The sequence below is a fragment of the Antechinus flavipes genome, chromosome 2, assembly GCF_016432865.1.
Source record: "Antechinus flavipes isolate AdamAnt ecotype Samford, QLD, Australia chromosome 2, AdamAnt_v2, whole genome shotgun sequence".
Lineage (NCBI taxonomy): Eukaryota > Metazoa > Chordata > Mammalia > Dasyuromorphia > Dasyuridae > Antechinus > Antechinus flavipes.
The window spans coordinates 298,365,724-298,385,155 of record NC_067399.1 but is presented as its reverse complement, the minus strand read 5'-3'; the positions used below and the strand labels follow the sequence as shown (position 1 = coordinate 298,385,155).

General features: G+C 34.5%; 1 protein-coding gene across 3 annotated transcripts in view; it reads left to right on the top strand.

Moving 5' to 3' along the window:
• TDP1 (tyrosyl-DNA phosphodiesterase 1) overlaps nt 1–19,432 on the top strand; it is a 170,779-nt gene that overhangs the window by 131,536 nt on the left and 19,811 nt on the right. For 2 of the 3 annotated variants that reach the window (XM_051977415.1, XM_051977414.1), the window contains one exon: nt 16,146–16,254. The exons of the other annotated variant lie outside the window; for it this stretch is intronic. In XM_051977415.1, coding sequence (XP_051833375.1) covers nt 16,146–16,254 — 109 coding nt within the window. The remainder of the gene's footprint in view (nt 1–16,145; nt 16,255–19,432) is intronic. 3 annotated transcript variants of the gene reach the window in all.

Genomic DNA, 19,432 nt, shown 5'->3' with positions numbered 1-19,432 from the left:
AAAGGTCAAGAATTTAAAGGGAATTAATAAAAATAATGCAAATGAAAGTGATTTAGCTGTGCCAGACCTAAAACTATATTATAAAGCAGCAATCATCAAAACCATTTGGTACTAGCTAAGAAAGAGAGTGGTCAATCAGTGGAATACATTGGGGTCAAAGACACAATATTCAATGGCTATAGTAATCTAGTGTTTGATAAACCCGGAGACCCCAACTTCTGGGATAAAAATTCACTATTTGACAAAAATTGCTAGAGAAGTTGGAAATTAGTATGGTAGAAACTAAGCTTTGACCGACCAACACCTAACACCCTATACCAAGATAAAGTCAAAACACGTTCATGATTTAGACATAGAGTGATAACTGTAAGCAAATTAGAAGACCAAACGATAGGTTACCTCTCAGGTCTGTGGAGAAGGAAGAACTAGAGTACATTATGGAATACAAAATGAACAATTTGATTATATTCAGTTAAAAAGCTTTTGTACAAACATAACTATGTAGACAAGATTAGAAGAGAAGAAGTAAACTGGGAAAAAATGTTTGTGTCCAAGAGTTCTGATAAAGGCCTCATTTCTAAATAGAGAATTGACTCAAATTTATAAGAGCACAAGCCATTCTCCAATTGATAAATGGTCAAAGGATATGAACAATTTTCAGTGACTCTTTTCAACAATGAGATGATTTAGGCCAGGTCCTATGTTCTTGTGATGATGAAAACCCTCTGCATCCAGAGAGCAGACTGTGAGAACTGAGTGTGGATCACAACATAGTGTTTTCATCTTTTTTGCTGTTTGCTTTCTTTTTTTTCTTTCTCTTTTTTCCCCTTTTGATCTGATTTTTCTTGTGCAGCATGATATTTGTGGAAATATGTATAGAAGAATTGCACATGTTTAAAGTATATTAGATTATTTGTTTTTTAGGGGAGGGAGTAGGAGAAAGGGAGGGAAAATTTTGGAACACGAGATTTTATAAGGATGAGTGTTTGAAAATTACCTATGCATATGTTTTAAAAATAAAAAGCTTAAAAAAAAAGTGTAGATTGGGAGAAAAGTTTTGTCTTCTAATCTATTGGTCACTAGGAGGAAATGGTTTACATAAATGAGTACTTGAAAGTACTCAACATTTTCACAAGTGTAATTCTGCCCCAACATACATTTTGATATTGATTAAGCTGGAAGTCTTCCTTTATCTGATATAGTTGGATATCAGGGTGTCTTAAAATGAATAGATTTTGCAATTATAGTGATCTAATTAAATGTCATATTAGTAGTTGCTTTTGAGTGGCATAGAGATGTCATTTTTCAGTAATTGTACATTTTACATAAGGAGTATAAACTCACAAACCCTAATTTTACAAAATTTACGTAATAGTTTAGTATAACAGTAGAACCTTTTGAGGAATCTATCATTTTATTGCACTACTAATGAGAAACTTCTTGTTCCAGCAGTTCTTCTTGGGAATCGGGTTTTTCTAGTATAGGCAAGTCTACTGTGATATAATATATTCTTTCCCAAAAAAGCCTACTATGCAAAATCGCCACTGAGCTTTTAGGGAAAATGGAATTGGGGAGCAATACTTAAAAACTTCATTAGTGAGTTTGAAGTCTGGGAACTTAGTATCCTGGTTCTTGTATCAGCCTTGTGATCTTGGGTTATACATTTAATTTTTCTGACCCTCACTTTTCTTATCTGCAAAATGGGAATGGTATTTCTTTTCCTACCTTACTTTGCTATATTTCTATATTGTGTGTGTGTGTGTACATAATACATATCTTCTCCCTTAATCTGTGTAGTCAAGATTTACTCTTATGAAGAATGGATTATATAGAGAACACATTGTTACTGCATAGGGTAAAGTAAGGACTATTGGAAAGTATTTATTATTAAATATTGTTTCCATATACCGAAGAACTGGTATTATCTGGAAGTATGAGAAGACTTTTAATTTTGTGATTATGATTCAGGGATTTTTTTTTAAATAATAGCTTTTTATTTTCAAAATACATGCAAAGACAGTTTTCAACATGCACCCCTACAAAACTCTACCTTCCAAGCTTTTCTCCCTCCTGTCCCCTCATCCCCTGATCTGGACAGCAAGCAATCCAATATATGTTAAATATATTGCAATTCTTCTATACATCTCTCCATAGTTATCATGCTGCCCAAGAAAAATCAGATGAAAAAGGGGGGGGGGGAAATGAGAAAGAAAATGAAAAGTGAGCAAACAGCAAAAAAAGTGAAAATATAATCTACTTTCAGTCCCCATGGTCCTCTTTTTGGGTGTAAATGGTTCTCTCCTTCCCAAGTCTTTTGGAATTGACCTAAATCACCTCATTGAAAAGAACCACATCCATCAGAATGAATTGTCCCATAATTTTGTAGTTGCTATATACAATGTTCTCCTGGTTCTACTAACTTAACTTAGCATCATTTCATGTAAGTCTCTCTAGGCCTGAAATCATTCTGCTGATTGTTTCTTATAAAACAATAATATTCCATAACATTCATAAACCATAACAATATTCAGCCATTCCCCAACTGATATCAGGGCATCCATTCAGTTTTCAGTTCCTTCTCATTTACAAAATAGGCTGCTACAAATAGTTTTGCACATCTGGGTCCTTTCCCCTTTTTTATATAGATCAAGGATTCTTATCCTGTGATCTGTGAATTAAAAAAAAAAAATCTCTCATAATTATATTAGATTGAAAATGGAATTGTGATTTTGTGCATTTTATTTTATGTGTTTAAAACTGTTATTCTGAGCTTTCTGTAGCTTCACCTGACTGCCAAAAAGTTTTATACAAAAGGTCATGGACACTTTAAATTAAATAGTTAAGAGATAGGAATTTTCTTGAGTTTTTATTTTCATTAAGTCTTTGATATGACCAGCATTCCTGCTAATTTTGATTATTAGATAAGGGTTAGAGATGAGGCCATTTGGTGGCATGGTGGATAAAATGAAAGGCCCAGAATCAAGATCTTAGTTCAGATGTGTCTCTAGACTCCAGCTGTGTGACACTGGGCAAGTCACTTAGCTCTGTTTACCTCAGTTTCCTCTTCTGTAAAATGAGCTGGCAAAGGAAATGGTAAACTATTCTAGTATCTTTGCCCAAAAAAGTCCCAAATGGAGTCACAAAGAGATGGGAAATAGACCTTTAATTTCACAGGTACAGGGAACTCCCTGATGAGGAAATTCATTCTACACGTGTAGGTCAGTACCTTCTCTTAACTTAGTCTTACAGAGTTATCTTGGACACCCTGAGGTTCTGTCTTGCCCAGGGTCACACAGGGTTACATCTATCAGAGGTATAATTTGAATTCATGTCTTCCTGATTCCTGGAATAGATCTGAATTCATCATGCCTTGGAGTGAATAGTAATTTTGCTAATGCTGTCTATTATTCGTTCAACATTAAACTATCTTTTGACCATCGTATATTTACAATCACAAAAATATGAAAACAGAAGAGGTCTTAGAGATCATTTAGACCAACCACTTCACTTTATTGATAAGATAATTTATCTAGCTAGACAAAGTGCTTTGCTTGTTAGTGACAATTCAGTTCAACAGATATTTATTATGTAATGACCAAATGATGCTATTCTAGGTTTTGAGCAGCTTTTAGCTGTAGTTTAATAAAAGGGTATTGAATTGAATTGCCATTAGCTGACTAAAAGCTGCAGGCACAGTTCTTTCCTCCTATCAAGGAAATGGTGGTCTGGGAAAGAAACAGATTTCTTGCCTGATAGTAATAGAATGACAGAATTTTACTTAAAGACCTCCACTTTCCATTGTACTTTGGAGTTTTCCCCTCCTTTTTAAAATCTAAATTTCCTTCTTTATAATTTCTCATAATTCCTAGCTGAATCCTCTGAAACCAAACAGAACTATATAGGAGGAATATTTACCATAGTCCCTTTGTCTCCCTGATTCTTTTTCTTAATAGGTTGATGCAAAAGACTAAAGACTCAGCTTGCACTGATGCTTGACCAGTAGACAGCTGTGGGCAGTTTAGGGGCAGGGGAGTTAACTGTCACCTGAATCAATGCAGTGTTTTCAATAGAGATTGTTATTGAATATCCTTTACTTCTTTCAATTAAAAGTGAGTTTCTTTTGACTGTTTGGTGTATAAGTCTTTCATTTCCTTCCATGTCAAACCTTTAGTAACTAGGAAGTCTTCGCTGATCTTTTTTATAACATGCCTAATTTATTTTCTGTGTGATATTTCTCTTCAAATGTTTGTTTAGAATAGAAAGTCAACTTGGGAGAAACATATCCAGTTCCTCTATCCTCACATGACATGAACTCAAAGCTTTTTACCATTCTGATTGCCTTTCTTTTGAATACTTTCTGAAGTTTTTTTTAAAATGTGGGATCAAGTGCATGGTAGTCCAGATATCTGATTAGGACATACTGTGTTGTGCATAGTGCATTGTTTTTTATCCAGAGCAGTTAGGAAATTAGGTGTTTAGGTTAACTGAATACTCCCAGTAAACTCAGGTTTATCAAATCTGTTTTCTTAGTTTTACTCAAATAAAAACAAAATCATAATCAACATAATGAAAAGGCATCACTGAATGATGTATTTCCTTGGGTTTTTCCTCCTGAACACGAGTTACTAGGAGCACAGATTTGTAGCTAGAGGGCCAAGTTTTGGCTTTGCCACTTAGTTCCTGTACAATCACCTATTGGCAAATTATTTCACTTCTCTGGGGCTGTTTCCCCATTAGTAAAAATAAGGACATTGGACAGTACCTTTAAAAATTTGTTTATTTGTACTTTCTGATCAGATATTTTATGTAAAAGAATTTTCTTGGAATCTGTTTCTTACCCACACAGCCCTGTATTGTCATTTTCTGTCTGTATTGTCCTGTACTAAAATACAAGAAACACACAGACATACACGCGAAATAGAAAGCATATCCGATGCCCTGGAAGAGATGTAAAGACTTCTTGGGGAGATGTAATAAATATATAAGAAAGTAGGAAATGTAAAAAGATAATTAGATATACTTTGTACATGCTACACTAGTGGTGTTGAAATGAAGAAGAAATAGAGGGCACATATTGTTTTAGAAAACTACAAATTAACATTATCTCTGTTGTATTTTTATATATTTTGTTAAGTATTTTCCAATTGCATTTTAATTTGGTTCACTCAGTGAGTCTGACAATTATAGTAAGTAAATGGTCAGTGAGTGGTTATTTTAGTCATAACTAATACTTGCATGTTATTAAAGGTTAAAAATATTGATTCCCTATCAGTAAATAAAAATGTAAATTTTTGAATTTTTTTCATTTAATGATGGGTTTTCTCATATTTAACATTGCCAGAATCTTCACATTGCCAAGGAAAGTTTTTTTTTTAACCTAAGAGAACAATTTGTCTGTCAGAAAATAAAGACTGTTCTTTCCTTTGACAAAGATTCCACTTTTCAGTTTTGTTTTTTTTATTTAAAATCATTATTTTTTGCTCTAATCTTGCAGATATGGGGCCATTATATAAAACTTTTTAATAGTTCTGGCCTCATGTCAATTAGATTTTCATTTCTTTTAATTATAAGAGTACACTTTGTCCTCTTTTATCTCCTATGATGCCTAAAGCACAATGGTAGGGTATAGGAGATGATTATTTCAACCTCAGAATTTAGTTAAATGTATTTTTTTTTTCGCAAGAAGAATATATGAGATTATGCCTCTAATCCTTGTTTAGAGACTTTGAGATACAGAGACTTTATTTTTTTTTTAAGTATCCTCTGTTCTTATAACATATTACAATTTAAACAGTTCTGACAGTAATTAGTGAAAGTATTCACCCATTTTGCAGATCTGGAAATAGTTCAAAAAGAGGAAGCAATGTGCTACGTGAGGCCACATGATTAGTAAAAGGTAGAACTAAACCAGGCTTTTTGGGGCACCTCTCAAGGCTTTTGTTGGCCTTAATTCCCTCGTCTGTAAAATGAAAAAAGTTGGACTAAATCATTGGTATGTAATGGAGTTTTCCAGAAGCTATGTGACCTCTGACTTAGCTTTTGTAGACATGAAAACAGCTCTCTGTAGGATTGTGCTTTTGACTTAAAATGGATGACTCTGTAGACATGAGAGGATTTGTTGTTTTGTTTGTTGTGCATTCAATATTAATGCCAACTGATTATTGAAGATCTGCTTTTATGGGAGTGCTTGACAACAAACATAAATACTACATAAATATTACAAGTGTTGATTAGGTGTTTTGAACTTAATGATTTATTCTAGAACTACTGGATTGACATTTGCACTGATCTTAAAATGCAATGATGGGTCAAACTGCTGCTGTTTTAGCATAAATCACAGTGGCAAAAACAAATTATACGATTAGTAATTGCATTTTTTACTACCAGACATTCACAAAAGTTTTTTTAAAAAAAGGAATGCAGTTTCTCTTAAGAATATCCTTGATGAAATGATGAATATTTTATTAAATCTCAGCCTTGAGTACACATAATGTTTTGTGACAAAATACTCCTGCTATAATACTCAAGTATAGTGATTGTCTTGTGAAAAACTCTTGTAGTTTTGTGAGTTGTGAACTAAAATAATCACTTTTTCATGAAACAACATTTTATTTGAAAGAATAATTGATAATCTATTGCTACTTGAATTTGGCAGATATTTTCTTGAGCCTGTAACCTCAGAGTAAAATTTGACAGAATTTATTGCCCATGATAAAATTTAAATTTTCAATTGAAAACTGGAATTTTGGGAAACTTGTGTCTACCACTTTCAGCTTGAAAGTTTCCTGATATTTAAAGACTTTTCTGATGAGATCCTTGGTGATATTAGTGAATGCGATTTTTTGAACATTACAAAACAAAATGTCAGATGATCTGCATAACCGATATTTTCCAAGGTACCAATGCATGATAATAAAATCATGTATTGGTTTTAAAAAAACATTCAAAGCAAGGTACAACAGATTTTAGCTGCATATAATCCTTGTTTGTATTTCATACATGCAGTAATGAAAAGTTCATGGATATGTTTTCTAATTCCACATTATAAGTAATCTTTAAGAATCTACCACTTGTACAACTTTGACATGTTACAAAAAAAGAATATCCACAGTTATCTGAAAAAGTAACTAAAATTTTACTCCCTTTTTCAATTTTCTGTGTGAGGTCAGATTTTCTTCATATACTTTACAACCAAAACAACATTAAAATAGATTAAATACAAAAGCAGACTTAAGAACCAAGCTCCTTTATTAATCTAGACATTAAACTGATTTGTAAAAATGTAAAACAATACCATTCTCCATAAATTTTTTTGTTTTCCAAAATATAGTTAATTATCCTTAAAACATTGACATTAAACATCATTAACCATTGACATTAAAAATGTTATGTATGTTAATATATAATGGATTTATTTTAAATGAACTTTAAATTTTTATCAATTTAAATTTCTTATACAGTAAATATTAATAGATCTGACAGATCCATTTTAAAAATTCTTACTCCAAGCACAGGGCTTTTTCTACTTCACCATTCTGCCTTAAAATCATGGTAACTTTATTTATTCCTAGTGGTGCATTACATAGAGCACCAGGGCTAGAGTCTTCTTGAGTTCAGATCAGGCCTCAGACACTTAATTAGCTGTATAACTCTGGGTTAGTAACTTAATTCTGTTTGCTGTAGTTTCTCATCTGTAAAATGAACTGGTCAAGGAAATGGCAAACATCTCTAGTAACCGCAAGTGGGGTCACAGAGAGTCAGGCCCAACTGAAAATGGCATCACTCACAATAACAAGTTGGCTTTTCATCATAGGATTTCTGTTTTTCTTATTTTTGAATCTAGATCTCCCCATCTTTCTTGAGCTTGAGGTATAGTCTCTAGCTGAATGCTGATCATTACAAGAGGTGATGTTATTGTTTCCAACTTGGGCTGGTTTATGTCTCCAAAGGCCACCTGGTGAACTGCCACTCCAGGGAGCTCACCATATTAATGTTGAATTCAATGCAGATTCTGGATTCCCACTGTAGCTCGAACTCTTGAGCCCAGAGAACCCACTAACCCCAGCCTTTACAATAGCAGGAATTAAAAATATGTTCTTTGATTCACTGCCATAAATAGATTCATTTAATTAATATGCTAAACCCACATTCCCAATCAACTAAATAATCTTTGCTGCTATTACTTTACTAGTGTAATAGAAGAGAGAGAAAATTTTAAAAAAGAAAATCTATCTTTTTGATTTTGTACCTTAAATGTTGCATACCTTTGAGCACTGCATGTCCATAACACCCACATTTCTGAGTTATCAGCAACCAGTGTTACAACTTTTGTTCTTCACACTAGTAAGTTGCTCTGATCACGAGGTGTTCCAGAACACATACTTTTGCTGTAAATTTTGCTTACAGTGACCTTTTGCATCCAAAACATTTCCAATCTCTTAATGTTGTTGGGCATTTCACCTTGAAGGAAACTCAGAAATTTTTTTAAAATTCTCCTTAGCCATGAGAATAAATATCTGTACTCAAATTGCTCAGGGCTATGATATGTGATGTTCCATAGGGTATTGAGGTATTTTTCAGTTCATCCCAAAAGACAGGAATGACATATGGACACTTGTATTGGAAGGGAAATCCCGAAAACATATAAGATCTCTTATAGTTAATTGGGAAGGCTAGAATTTCCAAGGTAATCATATACTGAATTGCTTATTTTTCTACTACTTTTAAATGAGTGGAATAAGTGAATTTTAAGCTAATAATAATTCACATTGATATTTTTATTATATTGAAATTATTGCATTTAATCTTCGTAACAGCCCTATAAGAGAGATAATATATAGTATTACAATTCAGTATAAAATATATATATGCGTATATATGTGTATACTATACATATATAGTATGTTTCAAAAACTTTACTTCAGGAATAGGATGTGGATGGATAAGAGAAAAGATAATAAAGGAGAGAGAGAATGAAAATATTGAAGAGAGAGAATATGGGAGAGAATAAAGAATATGAGAGGGGAATTTGAGAGAATATCAGAAGAGAATGAGAGAGAAAAAATAATAAACCTTTGCCTAGTCAGGTAGATACCCCTGGAATTATATAAAGTCAGGGCTACAGGGATCTAAAAAATCATCTAATCTAACCCTTTGTTCTTACAAATGAATGAAGTGAGACTTGGATATAAAAGTAGCTTCCTGTTCATTGCCTTTTCCTAAACATTTAGCTCTCTAACCATAGCTAATGTCAAAATCTATTTTACATTTTTGTATTATTAATAGGTAATGTTAGCATTTGGTGCTATTAGTAATAATAATTAGTACTAATGGGAGACCTTGGTGTTCAGAGAGTGCTTTGTATTTGCTAGTTCATTTGACTTTCATAGCATATTTTGAGGTAAATAATGAGTATTACCAGCCTATTTTACAGCTTAGGAAAATGAAGGAATAGTGTAGGCATTATACCAAGATAACTGCAGCATCAGAAGGGAGCAGGAGGCAAAATGCCAGAGATATTATAAAGGTGGACTCAACAGGATCTAGTAACAAATTGATATTTAATGAGAGTGCAAGTAAGTTTTTGCCTCTACTTGTTAGGATTGCATCAGCCTGCTTTCTTATCAGCATCATAGTGGCGACTTGGAACCAGTAGCAACCTCCTTATTGGGAGAAGCACTGTTCTGGACTCAACATGTCCAAAAGAGACGTCATTATCTCTCCTCCCAAATCCTCTTCCTAACTTCCTTGTTTTTTCAAGCACTACCATCCTCCTAATAGCCAAGTTTGCAACCTCAGTGTCATCAGCCATTCTTTATCCTCGTTCACCCTCCATGTCTAAACAAATTGCCCAGTCTCATCAATTCTATTTCCCCCAGCATATCTCCCATCTATCTCCTCTCTTCTCACACTACAAATCTAATTCAGAGACTTGTCATCAACTCTCACTTGGACTATTGCCCTCTAGTCTAATTCTTTTAAATTATTTCCCATTTCTGTTTCAGATTGTCTGAGAGTAGATTATTTTTACCAGAAATGCTGAGGATCTTCCCCTCCCAGATTGGATTTTTTTTTTTGACTGGGTAAAAGAGTCCATTCTTTGTTTCAATTATGACTTAACCTTAATCACTGGTCCTTGGTCAAACTGAGACCTGTTAAAGACTTTTAAAAGGCCAGGATTTTCCACTGCATCCAGGGCATTCTCCAGTCATTCTGATCTATGTTTGACCACAGAGCTCAAATTATAAAGTTTTCCTTTTAGCATTTGGTATGGGCTACCTTTCCAGCTTGATTATATATTACTTCTCTCATACCTCATCTCATTTCTCCCTCTATCTCTGGCTCTATTCAGGGCAGTGAGGTGGAGCAGTGGATAGAGCACCAGCCCTGAAGTCAGGAGGACCTGAGTTGAAATCTGGTCTCAGACACTTAACACTTCCTAGCTTTGTGACCCTGAACAAGTCATTGAACTCTCAGAAAAAAAAAAAAAAAAAAGGAAAAAGAATCCCTTTTTTTCCTTCAAGGGTAAATTCAATCTCCTTCACTATTCCTTTTCTTTCAAATCACTCTGTGTCTATGGGGGGAAGAGGGGAGCTGAACTATTTCATATGTACTATGTAGGTGTTTTCCTTGGCTAATTGTAAATTCATTGAGTTTTAGGGACTGTCACTTTTGTCTTTGTATCCCCATCTCCTATCACATAGTTCTCTGCATGTAATAGAAGCTTAGTAAATGCTGATTGACTCATGGATTAGATAAAACACCCTTGCATAATTCTACCCTTGTTATTAATTAATAGAGAATTGAAAGAGATCCTAGAGACAATCTAACTCAAAGTCCTGATTTTATAGATAAGGAAATCAAGGGCCAGAAAGAGTAGCTTAGTCATATAAGTAATAAGTAATTGAGCTATAACTTGAATATATATCTTTTGACTCAAAATTCAGTATTCTTTTCTCAGTATTATTATTTTTTGATTATATAGTAAATAACTTGGGAGTTTTAGGGGAAGAATAAGATAGCTAGTTATTTAAAATTAGTCCCTATTGATGCAATGGATGGAGCTTAGAATCAAGAAGTCTCCTCTAGGAAAGTCACTTAGCTCTGTTTGCCTCAGTTTCTCATCTGTAAAATGAGCTGGAGAAGAAAATGGCAAACCACTCCAGCATCTGCCAAGAAAACCCCAAATGAGGTCCGAAAAAGTTGGATGGAACTGAAATGACTGAACAAGACATTCAGTATATTTCTATCCATCTATCCATCCATCCATGTTTTCATGTATATATGTGCCTAGTAACTATTTCCTAATAGATACATGGTCAAGGGATATGAACAAACACTCCTCAAAAGAATTGCAAAATATTTGAAACTATGTGAAAAAAATGCTCCAAATCACTGATAAGAGAAATATAATTCAGAACAACCAGAGATTTCATCTCATACAACCTGCAAATTAGCAAAGAAGTAAAAAATTGGTAAAAGTCAATGTTGGAGGAATTATGGAATGATAGGCACACTAATATGTTGTTGGTGGAGCTTTGAAATTATACTACCTTTTTGAAAAGCAGTTTGAAATTATTCAAGTGTCATAATAAAGCAGCTAGATGATACAGTGGATAGAGCACCAGGCCTGGAATCAGGAAGGTCTGAGTTCAAATGTGGCCTCAGGCACTTATTAGCTGTGTGATCTTCGACAAGTCACTTAACCCTATTTGCTTCAGTAAGCTGGATGGGGAAAATGACAAATCACTCCAGTATTTTTGCCAAGAAATCCACAAATGGGGTGACAGAGTCATATGAAACTGGAAAATGACAGAACAACATGGTGGTTTTGTAATTCATAGGAAAATCACATTGACAAATGAATGGGGAAAGTCTAGAGAAAGACCAACCAGAAAACTACTGCAGTCGTAATTCACAGATGTAATGATGAAGGCCTCTACAAGGGCAGTGGCTGTGGCTGTGGAAAGAAGGGGATGTGCAAGTGATGTTGGGAAGGCAGAAATAGTTAGGGTAACAGCTTGGAGACGTGGGGCATGTAGAAAATATTACTTCTGAGAGTAATCGGGAAGTTTGGAAGGAGGTTGGTTTGGAATAAAGGAAGATGACATGTGAAAATGTGTTTTAGAAACCATAATGAACCATATAAATGGGAACTTTTATTATGATTGTTATTATGCAAGCTAATGACTACTATTGTCTTAATTCTTTGTCAGCTGCTGCATTTTTGAACATTATTCTTGGAGGATTCAATAACGTTCTTTGAGCATTATTTCAGGGAGGAAAACTTTAATCTGTGTATGGCTTTCTATTTAAAATATCCAGTTGTAATAGAAATACCCATTTCTTTCCCCTATCTCCCTCCCCAGTAATCACAAGTGAAATGTAGTTTGTGATTCATGCTGTTTGCTCCATATGTTGGAACTTTGCTATGGAGCTCAGAAAGGTGCAAGGTTGATGCAAATATTTCTCAAAGCAAATATGGAAAAGCTGGCAGTTTCTGAGTTGTGAAATAAATCTTCCCTCTCACCTGGTATTTTATACATTGTATTGTCTTTTCTGTCATAGAAACATCTCCTTTGGTTTCAGAAATGTCCAGATGACAAATAAGAATAATTAACTGAAGGCCTGAAATTATTTTACAAACATTATGAAGCAGAACTTAAATCCTTTTTGATAATTTGTAGAATTTGGAACAAAAATAGAATTCCAAGGACAAAAATGCTCAATAGTTCCTGTGAGAATTGGGTCAGAATCTTCTATGAATAGAAAGCCAGATAGACACAAAGCAGAAACACCTGGTGGGATGTGTAGGAAGACAGATCTTAGTGCTAAGTGAATCAGAGTGAGCTTAGGAAGCTACAGGACTAAAGATGACTAAAACACAGGAGAAAGACGATGGCTTCTTTCTGAATTCCCATAAAGGTATTTAACAGTGACTGTGATGGCCATTAGTCTACAATCTTTCTCTCTTCTCCAATGTTTTTCAAGTTTTACTGCGTTGCAGTTTTCTCACACTGACCTGATTTTCCCATAACTTATTTCACATCTTTGATGGGTCTTATCTGTTATGTGTCTCACAAGAGTTAGAACATCAGGGTTTTTTTTTCCAGCTTTGATATTAGGATAAACACTAAGTTAGTTCTAACTGAATTTGAGTCCCATCTTTTTTACTAACTCTTTTTTAAAAACTAGAAAAAAAAAAAAACTAACTCTTTTACTAACTCGGATAAGTTGCTTAAGCTCTGTGGGCCCACCAGGTAGCATAGTGGAGAGCACCAGGCCTAGAGAAAGGAAAACCCAAATTCAAATGTGACTATAGGTGAGTTTAAAAGTGATCAGGGAAAGTCACTTAATTTTTACCCTTTCTCAGTTTCTTCAACTGTAAAATTGAGGATGAGGATGATGATAAAGAAGAGGATGAAGATGAAGAAGATGATGAAGCAGCAGAAGATGACGATGATGACAGTGATGAAGATGAAGTTGATGAAGGCAATAATGAAGATAAAAGTGAAGATGGTGATGACAGTATGATAACAAAAATGAAGATGACTGATGAAGATGATAGCAAGTATGAAGAAGAAGATGACAACAATGATGAAGACAATGAAGAAGATGATGAAGACGACGATAATGACCAACATTTATATGTATTTACTGTGTGTCCAGTATTGTGCTAAACACTTTACAGTTATTATGTCATTTGGTCCTCAAAACAACCCTGGTAGATAGGGACTGTTATCGTCTCCATTTTACAAATAAAGAAACTGAGGCAGACAGGAGGAGTTTGTTTTCTAAACACTTATTTAGTGCTTATTATATGCCAGGCACTGCTCTATAATTATCTCCTTTGACTCTTAGGTTCAATTATCATCTCCATTTTGTGAATGGGGAGACTTAGGTAAACAGAATTAAATGACTAACTCAGGGTCACATCATTACTAAGCATCTGAGACCAATTGAATTTCGCTCTTCCTGAATTCAGGTTCAGCACTCTATCCCACTTCACCACTAAGCAGACCCTAATACATGCATAAGACTTGTATCCTTCCTTCCTCATTTTTAGAATAAGGGGAGTTGAATTTTAAATCATGTCTAACTAACTCTATAAAATTGTTGAAATTCATCCTAAGTCTACTGTTGTAACTTTGAGCAAGTCATTTAATCATTCTGGGCCTCAATAAAATGAAATTATGTCACTATTAGCCAGAATGTGTCTGTGCTGCATGTCTGCTGTTGGGCTTTAGAGAGAAGGAAAAGTATCAATAATCAGCTATAAAAGACTTGGCTACTCTGATCAATACAGTGGTCTCAGACACTTCAAAGGTATTTCTGAAGAAAAATATTGTCCACTTCCAGAGAGAGAACTAATGAACTCAAGGTAGATGGAAACTTTTTTTTTTTTAACTTTTACTTTTCATGCTTTTTTTTTTTTCAGCATGTCCAATATGGACATATATTTTGAATTATTTCACATGTTTAGTGAGTATCCTATCGTTTTCCTTCTCAATAAATGGAAGATGGACTGGAGAGGGAGGGAGAAACTTTGCAACAGAAATTTTTAAACAAAAAGTGTTCAAGAATATTTTGACATCATAATTGGTACAAGAACTCAAAGAACTTTTATGTAGATCTGGCAATACTAAGAGTTTAAAAGTATGCTTATTAAGAAAAGCACTTTCAAGATGATCTGGTCACTCATTGGGCACCTCTGCATGGATACAAATATAAGGCAGCAACATTGGATCATAAAGTTAGAGCTAGAAGGTATCTTTGAGACTATCAGTTGTTTATTAAAAGCCACCATATTGCTTACTTAGCACTGTGCTAAAGCACTTTATGATGATTTTCTCATATGATCCTCACCATAGCCTTGAGAATGTGGCTGGTATTATTACAATATTTTACAATTGAGGAAACCAAGGCAAACAGCATTAAGCAACCTTCCCAGGATCACACAGCTAGTGTCAGAGGTGGGATTTGAACTCAGGACTTCTTCCTGTTGCTTTCAAACCCAAATTTTCAGTTTATAATATGATGCTACAAAATGACTGTGCTGTGTCATCCAAGAGTCTCTTGGAGAATAAACAAAATTTGTATTCTGACCACTTGTTTTCCAACTGCATGTCTAAGCTTCTCCTTTCCCAAAAGAATAAACATGACTTCAAAATCTGGTCTAGTTTTGACCCCATTTCCATGCTTCTCCTTGTAACCCTAGGATACTATCCAGTTACCCTCTTCACACTACCCTCTAAAATAACAGTCAAGTGAGTTTTAAAAAGCCTTGTATCCACTCTACTGTTTTATTCCTCCTAATCATTCTGTCTCAACATCTCACCGTCAAATTTAACCTTCCCCTTATTCTCAATACCCCCCCCCCGCCCCCGCCGAATTTATCCAGGACAATTGGGAGACCTCTTTGATCTACCTGTTGGGCCCTCACATTTTGTAATACCTCTCTCAATTTCTGTTTCCTCAACCTCAGATGTTCAGCTAGATAATTTGGAGCTTCTTCCAACTCATAATCTTAAGAATTTATATCACAGAGCTCATCTCTGTTGAGTGCAGAAAGTGGGTCACTTTTTGGCCCCTTACTTGACAAAATATCTTGTTTCTATTTTCTCTTCTCTGTTTCATACTGCCATCCCCCAGATTTCCACACCCAGGCTCTTGCTGCCTCTACTGAGACTTTTGTAGTCACATCCTCCACCTTATTCTTCCACAAGTAGCCTATTACTGTTGACAGCACCTGTCTGGAAAATTGGTAGTAATGTACTGAAAGGTGTTTTTGCACAGAGAATTACATAAGCTCCCTATAAACTTTATGTGGAATTATGGTGAAAATGGGCTGTTTTTCCTAAAATTGGTTCTATTTTCTCTCTCTGAAATTTGTACAAGTATTATTTGCTTTTAGATTTCTTCTTGCTCGAAACTCTCTTCCTCTTTGGTAATGTTTTAGATAAAAGAATGAAAAGATGATTTGGGTGGAGATGGAAGGAAAAATATTTGGCTTCTTAGGGCTTTTTAACTTTCTTGAACCAACTTGGATCGGATTGTAAATTTCATAAGAGGTACATTTGTTCCATAAAGCATCTATTTTCCTAGAATTTTGGATACCTTAGTAATTTCTCCCTGTATTTCTTCAGGGAATGGATACCTTCAAAATCAAGAGAAAAGTCTTTTCAGAAAAGCAAGAACCAGCAAGCTCTTTTCCTGTGCCTTATGATTTGCCTCCAGAAATTTACGACAGTAAAGGTGAGACTTGGATTAATACAAAGTATGCAAAAAAAAAAAAAAAAAAAAGCACATTATGTGACACCTTTAGAAAACAGGTTTATATGGTATCTCTGTAATAAGAAAAAGAGAACTAAACTTAAGTTCAGGCCATGTGGTGTGGTAGAAACCAAATGATGGGAACAGCATTGAATTTGAGGCCCTGAATTTGAGTCCTGACTGCTCCTTGCTAGGTGTATAACCTGGGAGGAGACATTTCAGTTCTCTAGGTTTAGGTAAGAGAGAGACACACAAAAACCACTTTAAAAGTCATCGAGTCCTAAGTATGCTTTATTTTAGGTTACACACCATCTAGACAAGTCTCTTTTGTAGCTGTATCTGTTGTCTTGGGTCCCTTATTATCCTTATCCCCTTCCTATGGATCACAGTCATAGAAAAAAACCAGGAAAGTTGTAATGAAAAATAGATGTCCCAAAGAGTGATACATTCATATTTTTTAAAATTATTTTTCCCCAGTTAACTGAAATCTGTTTTCTCTCCCTTCAATCTAACATCTCCCTCTCATTGGAAAAGGGGAAAAAAACCCTCCTTGTAACTAGTCAAGCAAAATAAGTTATCTACATTGGCCATGTCCAAAAAATAGTCGTCTCATTCTGCAGCCTGAATCCATCACTTCTCTGTCAAATAAAAGGTAGCATGCTTCATTATACTTTTCCCTTCTTTCATGGAGTGTGTTTTGTATTATTGAAAGGACACTTGTTTTATTCATTAAAGATCACATCATTTCCTTTGGAAAATATTAAGGGTCTTACTGCAGAGAGCAAAGCATCTTCCTCAAATGTGCAGAATCTTTTGTACTGTTAATACCCAGCAAAATACTGAAATGCTAGTAATTGAAATATAATTTCATACATTGCTTTTGCTTTAAATGGACATTTGAACAATGAGGAAAGGCATTTTTTTTTTTTTACTGTACTTTGGGAAAGTGAGGGGCTATTAACATTTCAAAAGCATTTTGTTTTTCACAGTGGTTTGTAATCTATTTGTATACTTACAAAAATCTTTCTGGTTATTTTCACATCAAAGAATGAATATAAAAAAAAATAATAAAATGTGGTTAGACTTCAGACATAGGCAAGATCCATTCTTTGCTCCCACAGGTTCAGAAGCAAGGAGTACATGTGATCATCGAGATGGGGTTACTTCTAGGGTAGGTCTGTGATGAAGTTTGGCTCTAGATTTTTGAGAGCCCATTTTCACTTGTGATTAAGATAGAACTCACTGACAGATTCATTGATCAACCTATAAGATTCTGTAGCTTTCCATAAATCCACTGAAGGAAGAACCCCATGTGAGCCTAAGACCTTGCCCTAAGTTCAAAATTATGAGGGTGTAACCACCAACCCAGCCATCTCTCCTGTTTTTTAACACAACTGGCCCACATCCTTTTCAGGTTGTATATCTCTGATGCTATCTGCTTCTTACAAGACCCTAGTAAGCAGTTCCTTACTGGTAATAGACTACAACCTACTTACAACTAGGGCAGCCTTTTTCCCCTAAGTGACCTATAATTTTGACTCTAAAAATTTTGCTGTTTGACGGTTCATAGCCATTTAGCATCTTCAAAAGAATGTTGGTTAAAGAGAAATTTTTATTGTAGGGAGAAGCTTGGGGTGATTAAAAATACTGTACCTTTTCATAAATGAAATCTAAACCAATTTCTTCATCCTGTTTAGTTGTGGACTTAGGTCATTTTTGATTTGCAGTGTCTTTCCAAGAGTTAAAAATTAGTGAATCAGAGTTATGAGCTTTCCATCTGATGACATTATCAACTGGACAGTAGGAAATATACAGCAGTGTTCCACTATCTGATGCAATTAGCAACGTGGCATTTACAAATTGGAATAGCTAGGGAACCTTATTCTCTATTGGGAACCCTTCTTCACTTTGGACTTGGTATAGATATTCTCCATGGCCAATGGGAAAAATCTTTGTCAAATGTATGTGTGTATATCTTACTAGGTGATATAGGGGATAGTATGCTGGACCTGCAGTCGGGATAACTTGAATTCAAATCCAGCTCTCAGACACTTACTAGCTGTATGACTAGTACCAAGTCACTTAACTTGTGCTTGCCTCAGTTTCCTCAACTGGAAAATAGGGTAAGAAGAGCATTGCCTCAGAATTGTAAGATTCAAATGAGATATTTGTCAAGTGCTTAGCATAGTATTTGGCACATAGCAGGTATTTAATAAATGCATGTTCTATTCCCCTTTGGTATTAATAAAGTAATTAATCTTTAAATAAAAATTTAAAGTAAATGTTAACATAGTAATCAAATCTGTCTCCTTTCTTGGGTCTTTCAAGGAATCCTGTCTGATATTAACATGTGCTTTGAGTAATCTTGTTGAAATGGATAATATGGAAGATTGCATTTGTGCAAACAAGTTAAATCCTTTTAAAAAAAATTTTTTTTAATCTTTAACAAACAAAGCATAATGGGAACTTGTTTTTGTGTTTCCCTCAGTCAGGTGAGGAACTTTGATTATGTTATCTCATTTAGAGTTTTGGTTTGAGAGTTCAATTTTTTAAATTTCATGTATTCATCCAGGGTCCCGTTAGTAAATGAGTTAATTGAGAAAATAAGTGTGGAGATAATTAGTTAATAGTATCTTCTGAACCATTTTTTTTAAGTTGTAATAATGTCTTTGAATTTCCATAATTATTTGATTTCTCCTTGTCTTCCATTTATCATGAAAATTGATCCTTGAGAAGGCTGGAAACTGGTCACTTCCTACCAATTTCCCCTGTATCTATTTGCTTTAGTTTAGTTGATCTTTCAATCTATATTCTTAGAGTCATTTCTATTTTTCCATGCAACATGTAATGAGTGTTGAAGTTTAAATACTCCAGTGTTTGTAGCTATATTGCATGTGATGAAGAAAAGAATTTCCTATAGAAACCTGGAAAGGTGATTTGTTTTGTTTTTACTTTTTTTTATTTCACATTCTTTCCAATTATGCTCTTTTTAAGTATATTACACACACACGTTTACATTGCCTAGATTTTCCTCTTCACTTCTTCCCTGGGAGCCATGTGAAAAAAGAATTAAAAGAAAAAAATAAAGAAGAAAAAATTCAACCATATCAGTTATTTCATTAGGAAATAAAATCTTATCATTATATGCAGTGTTCTAAAC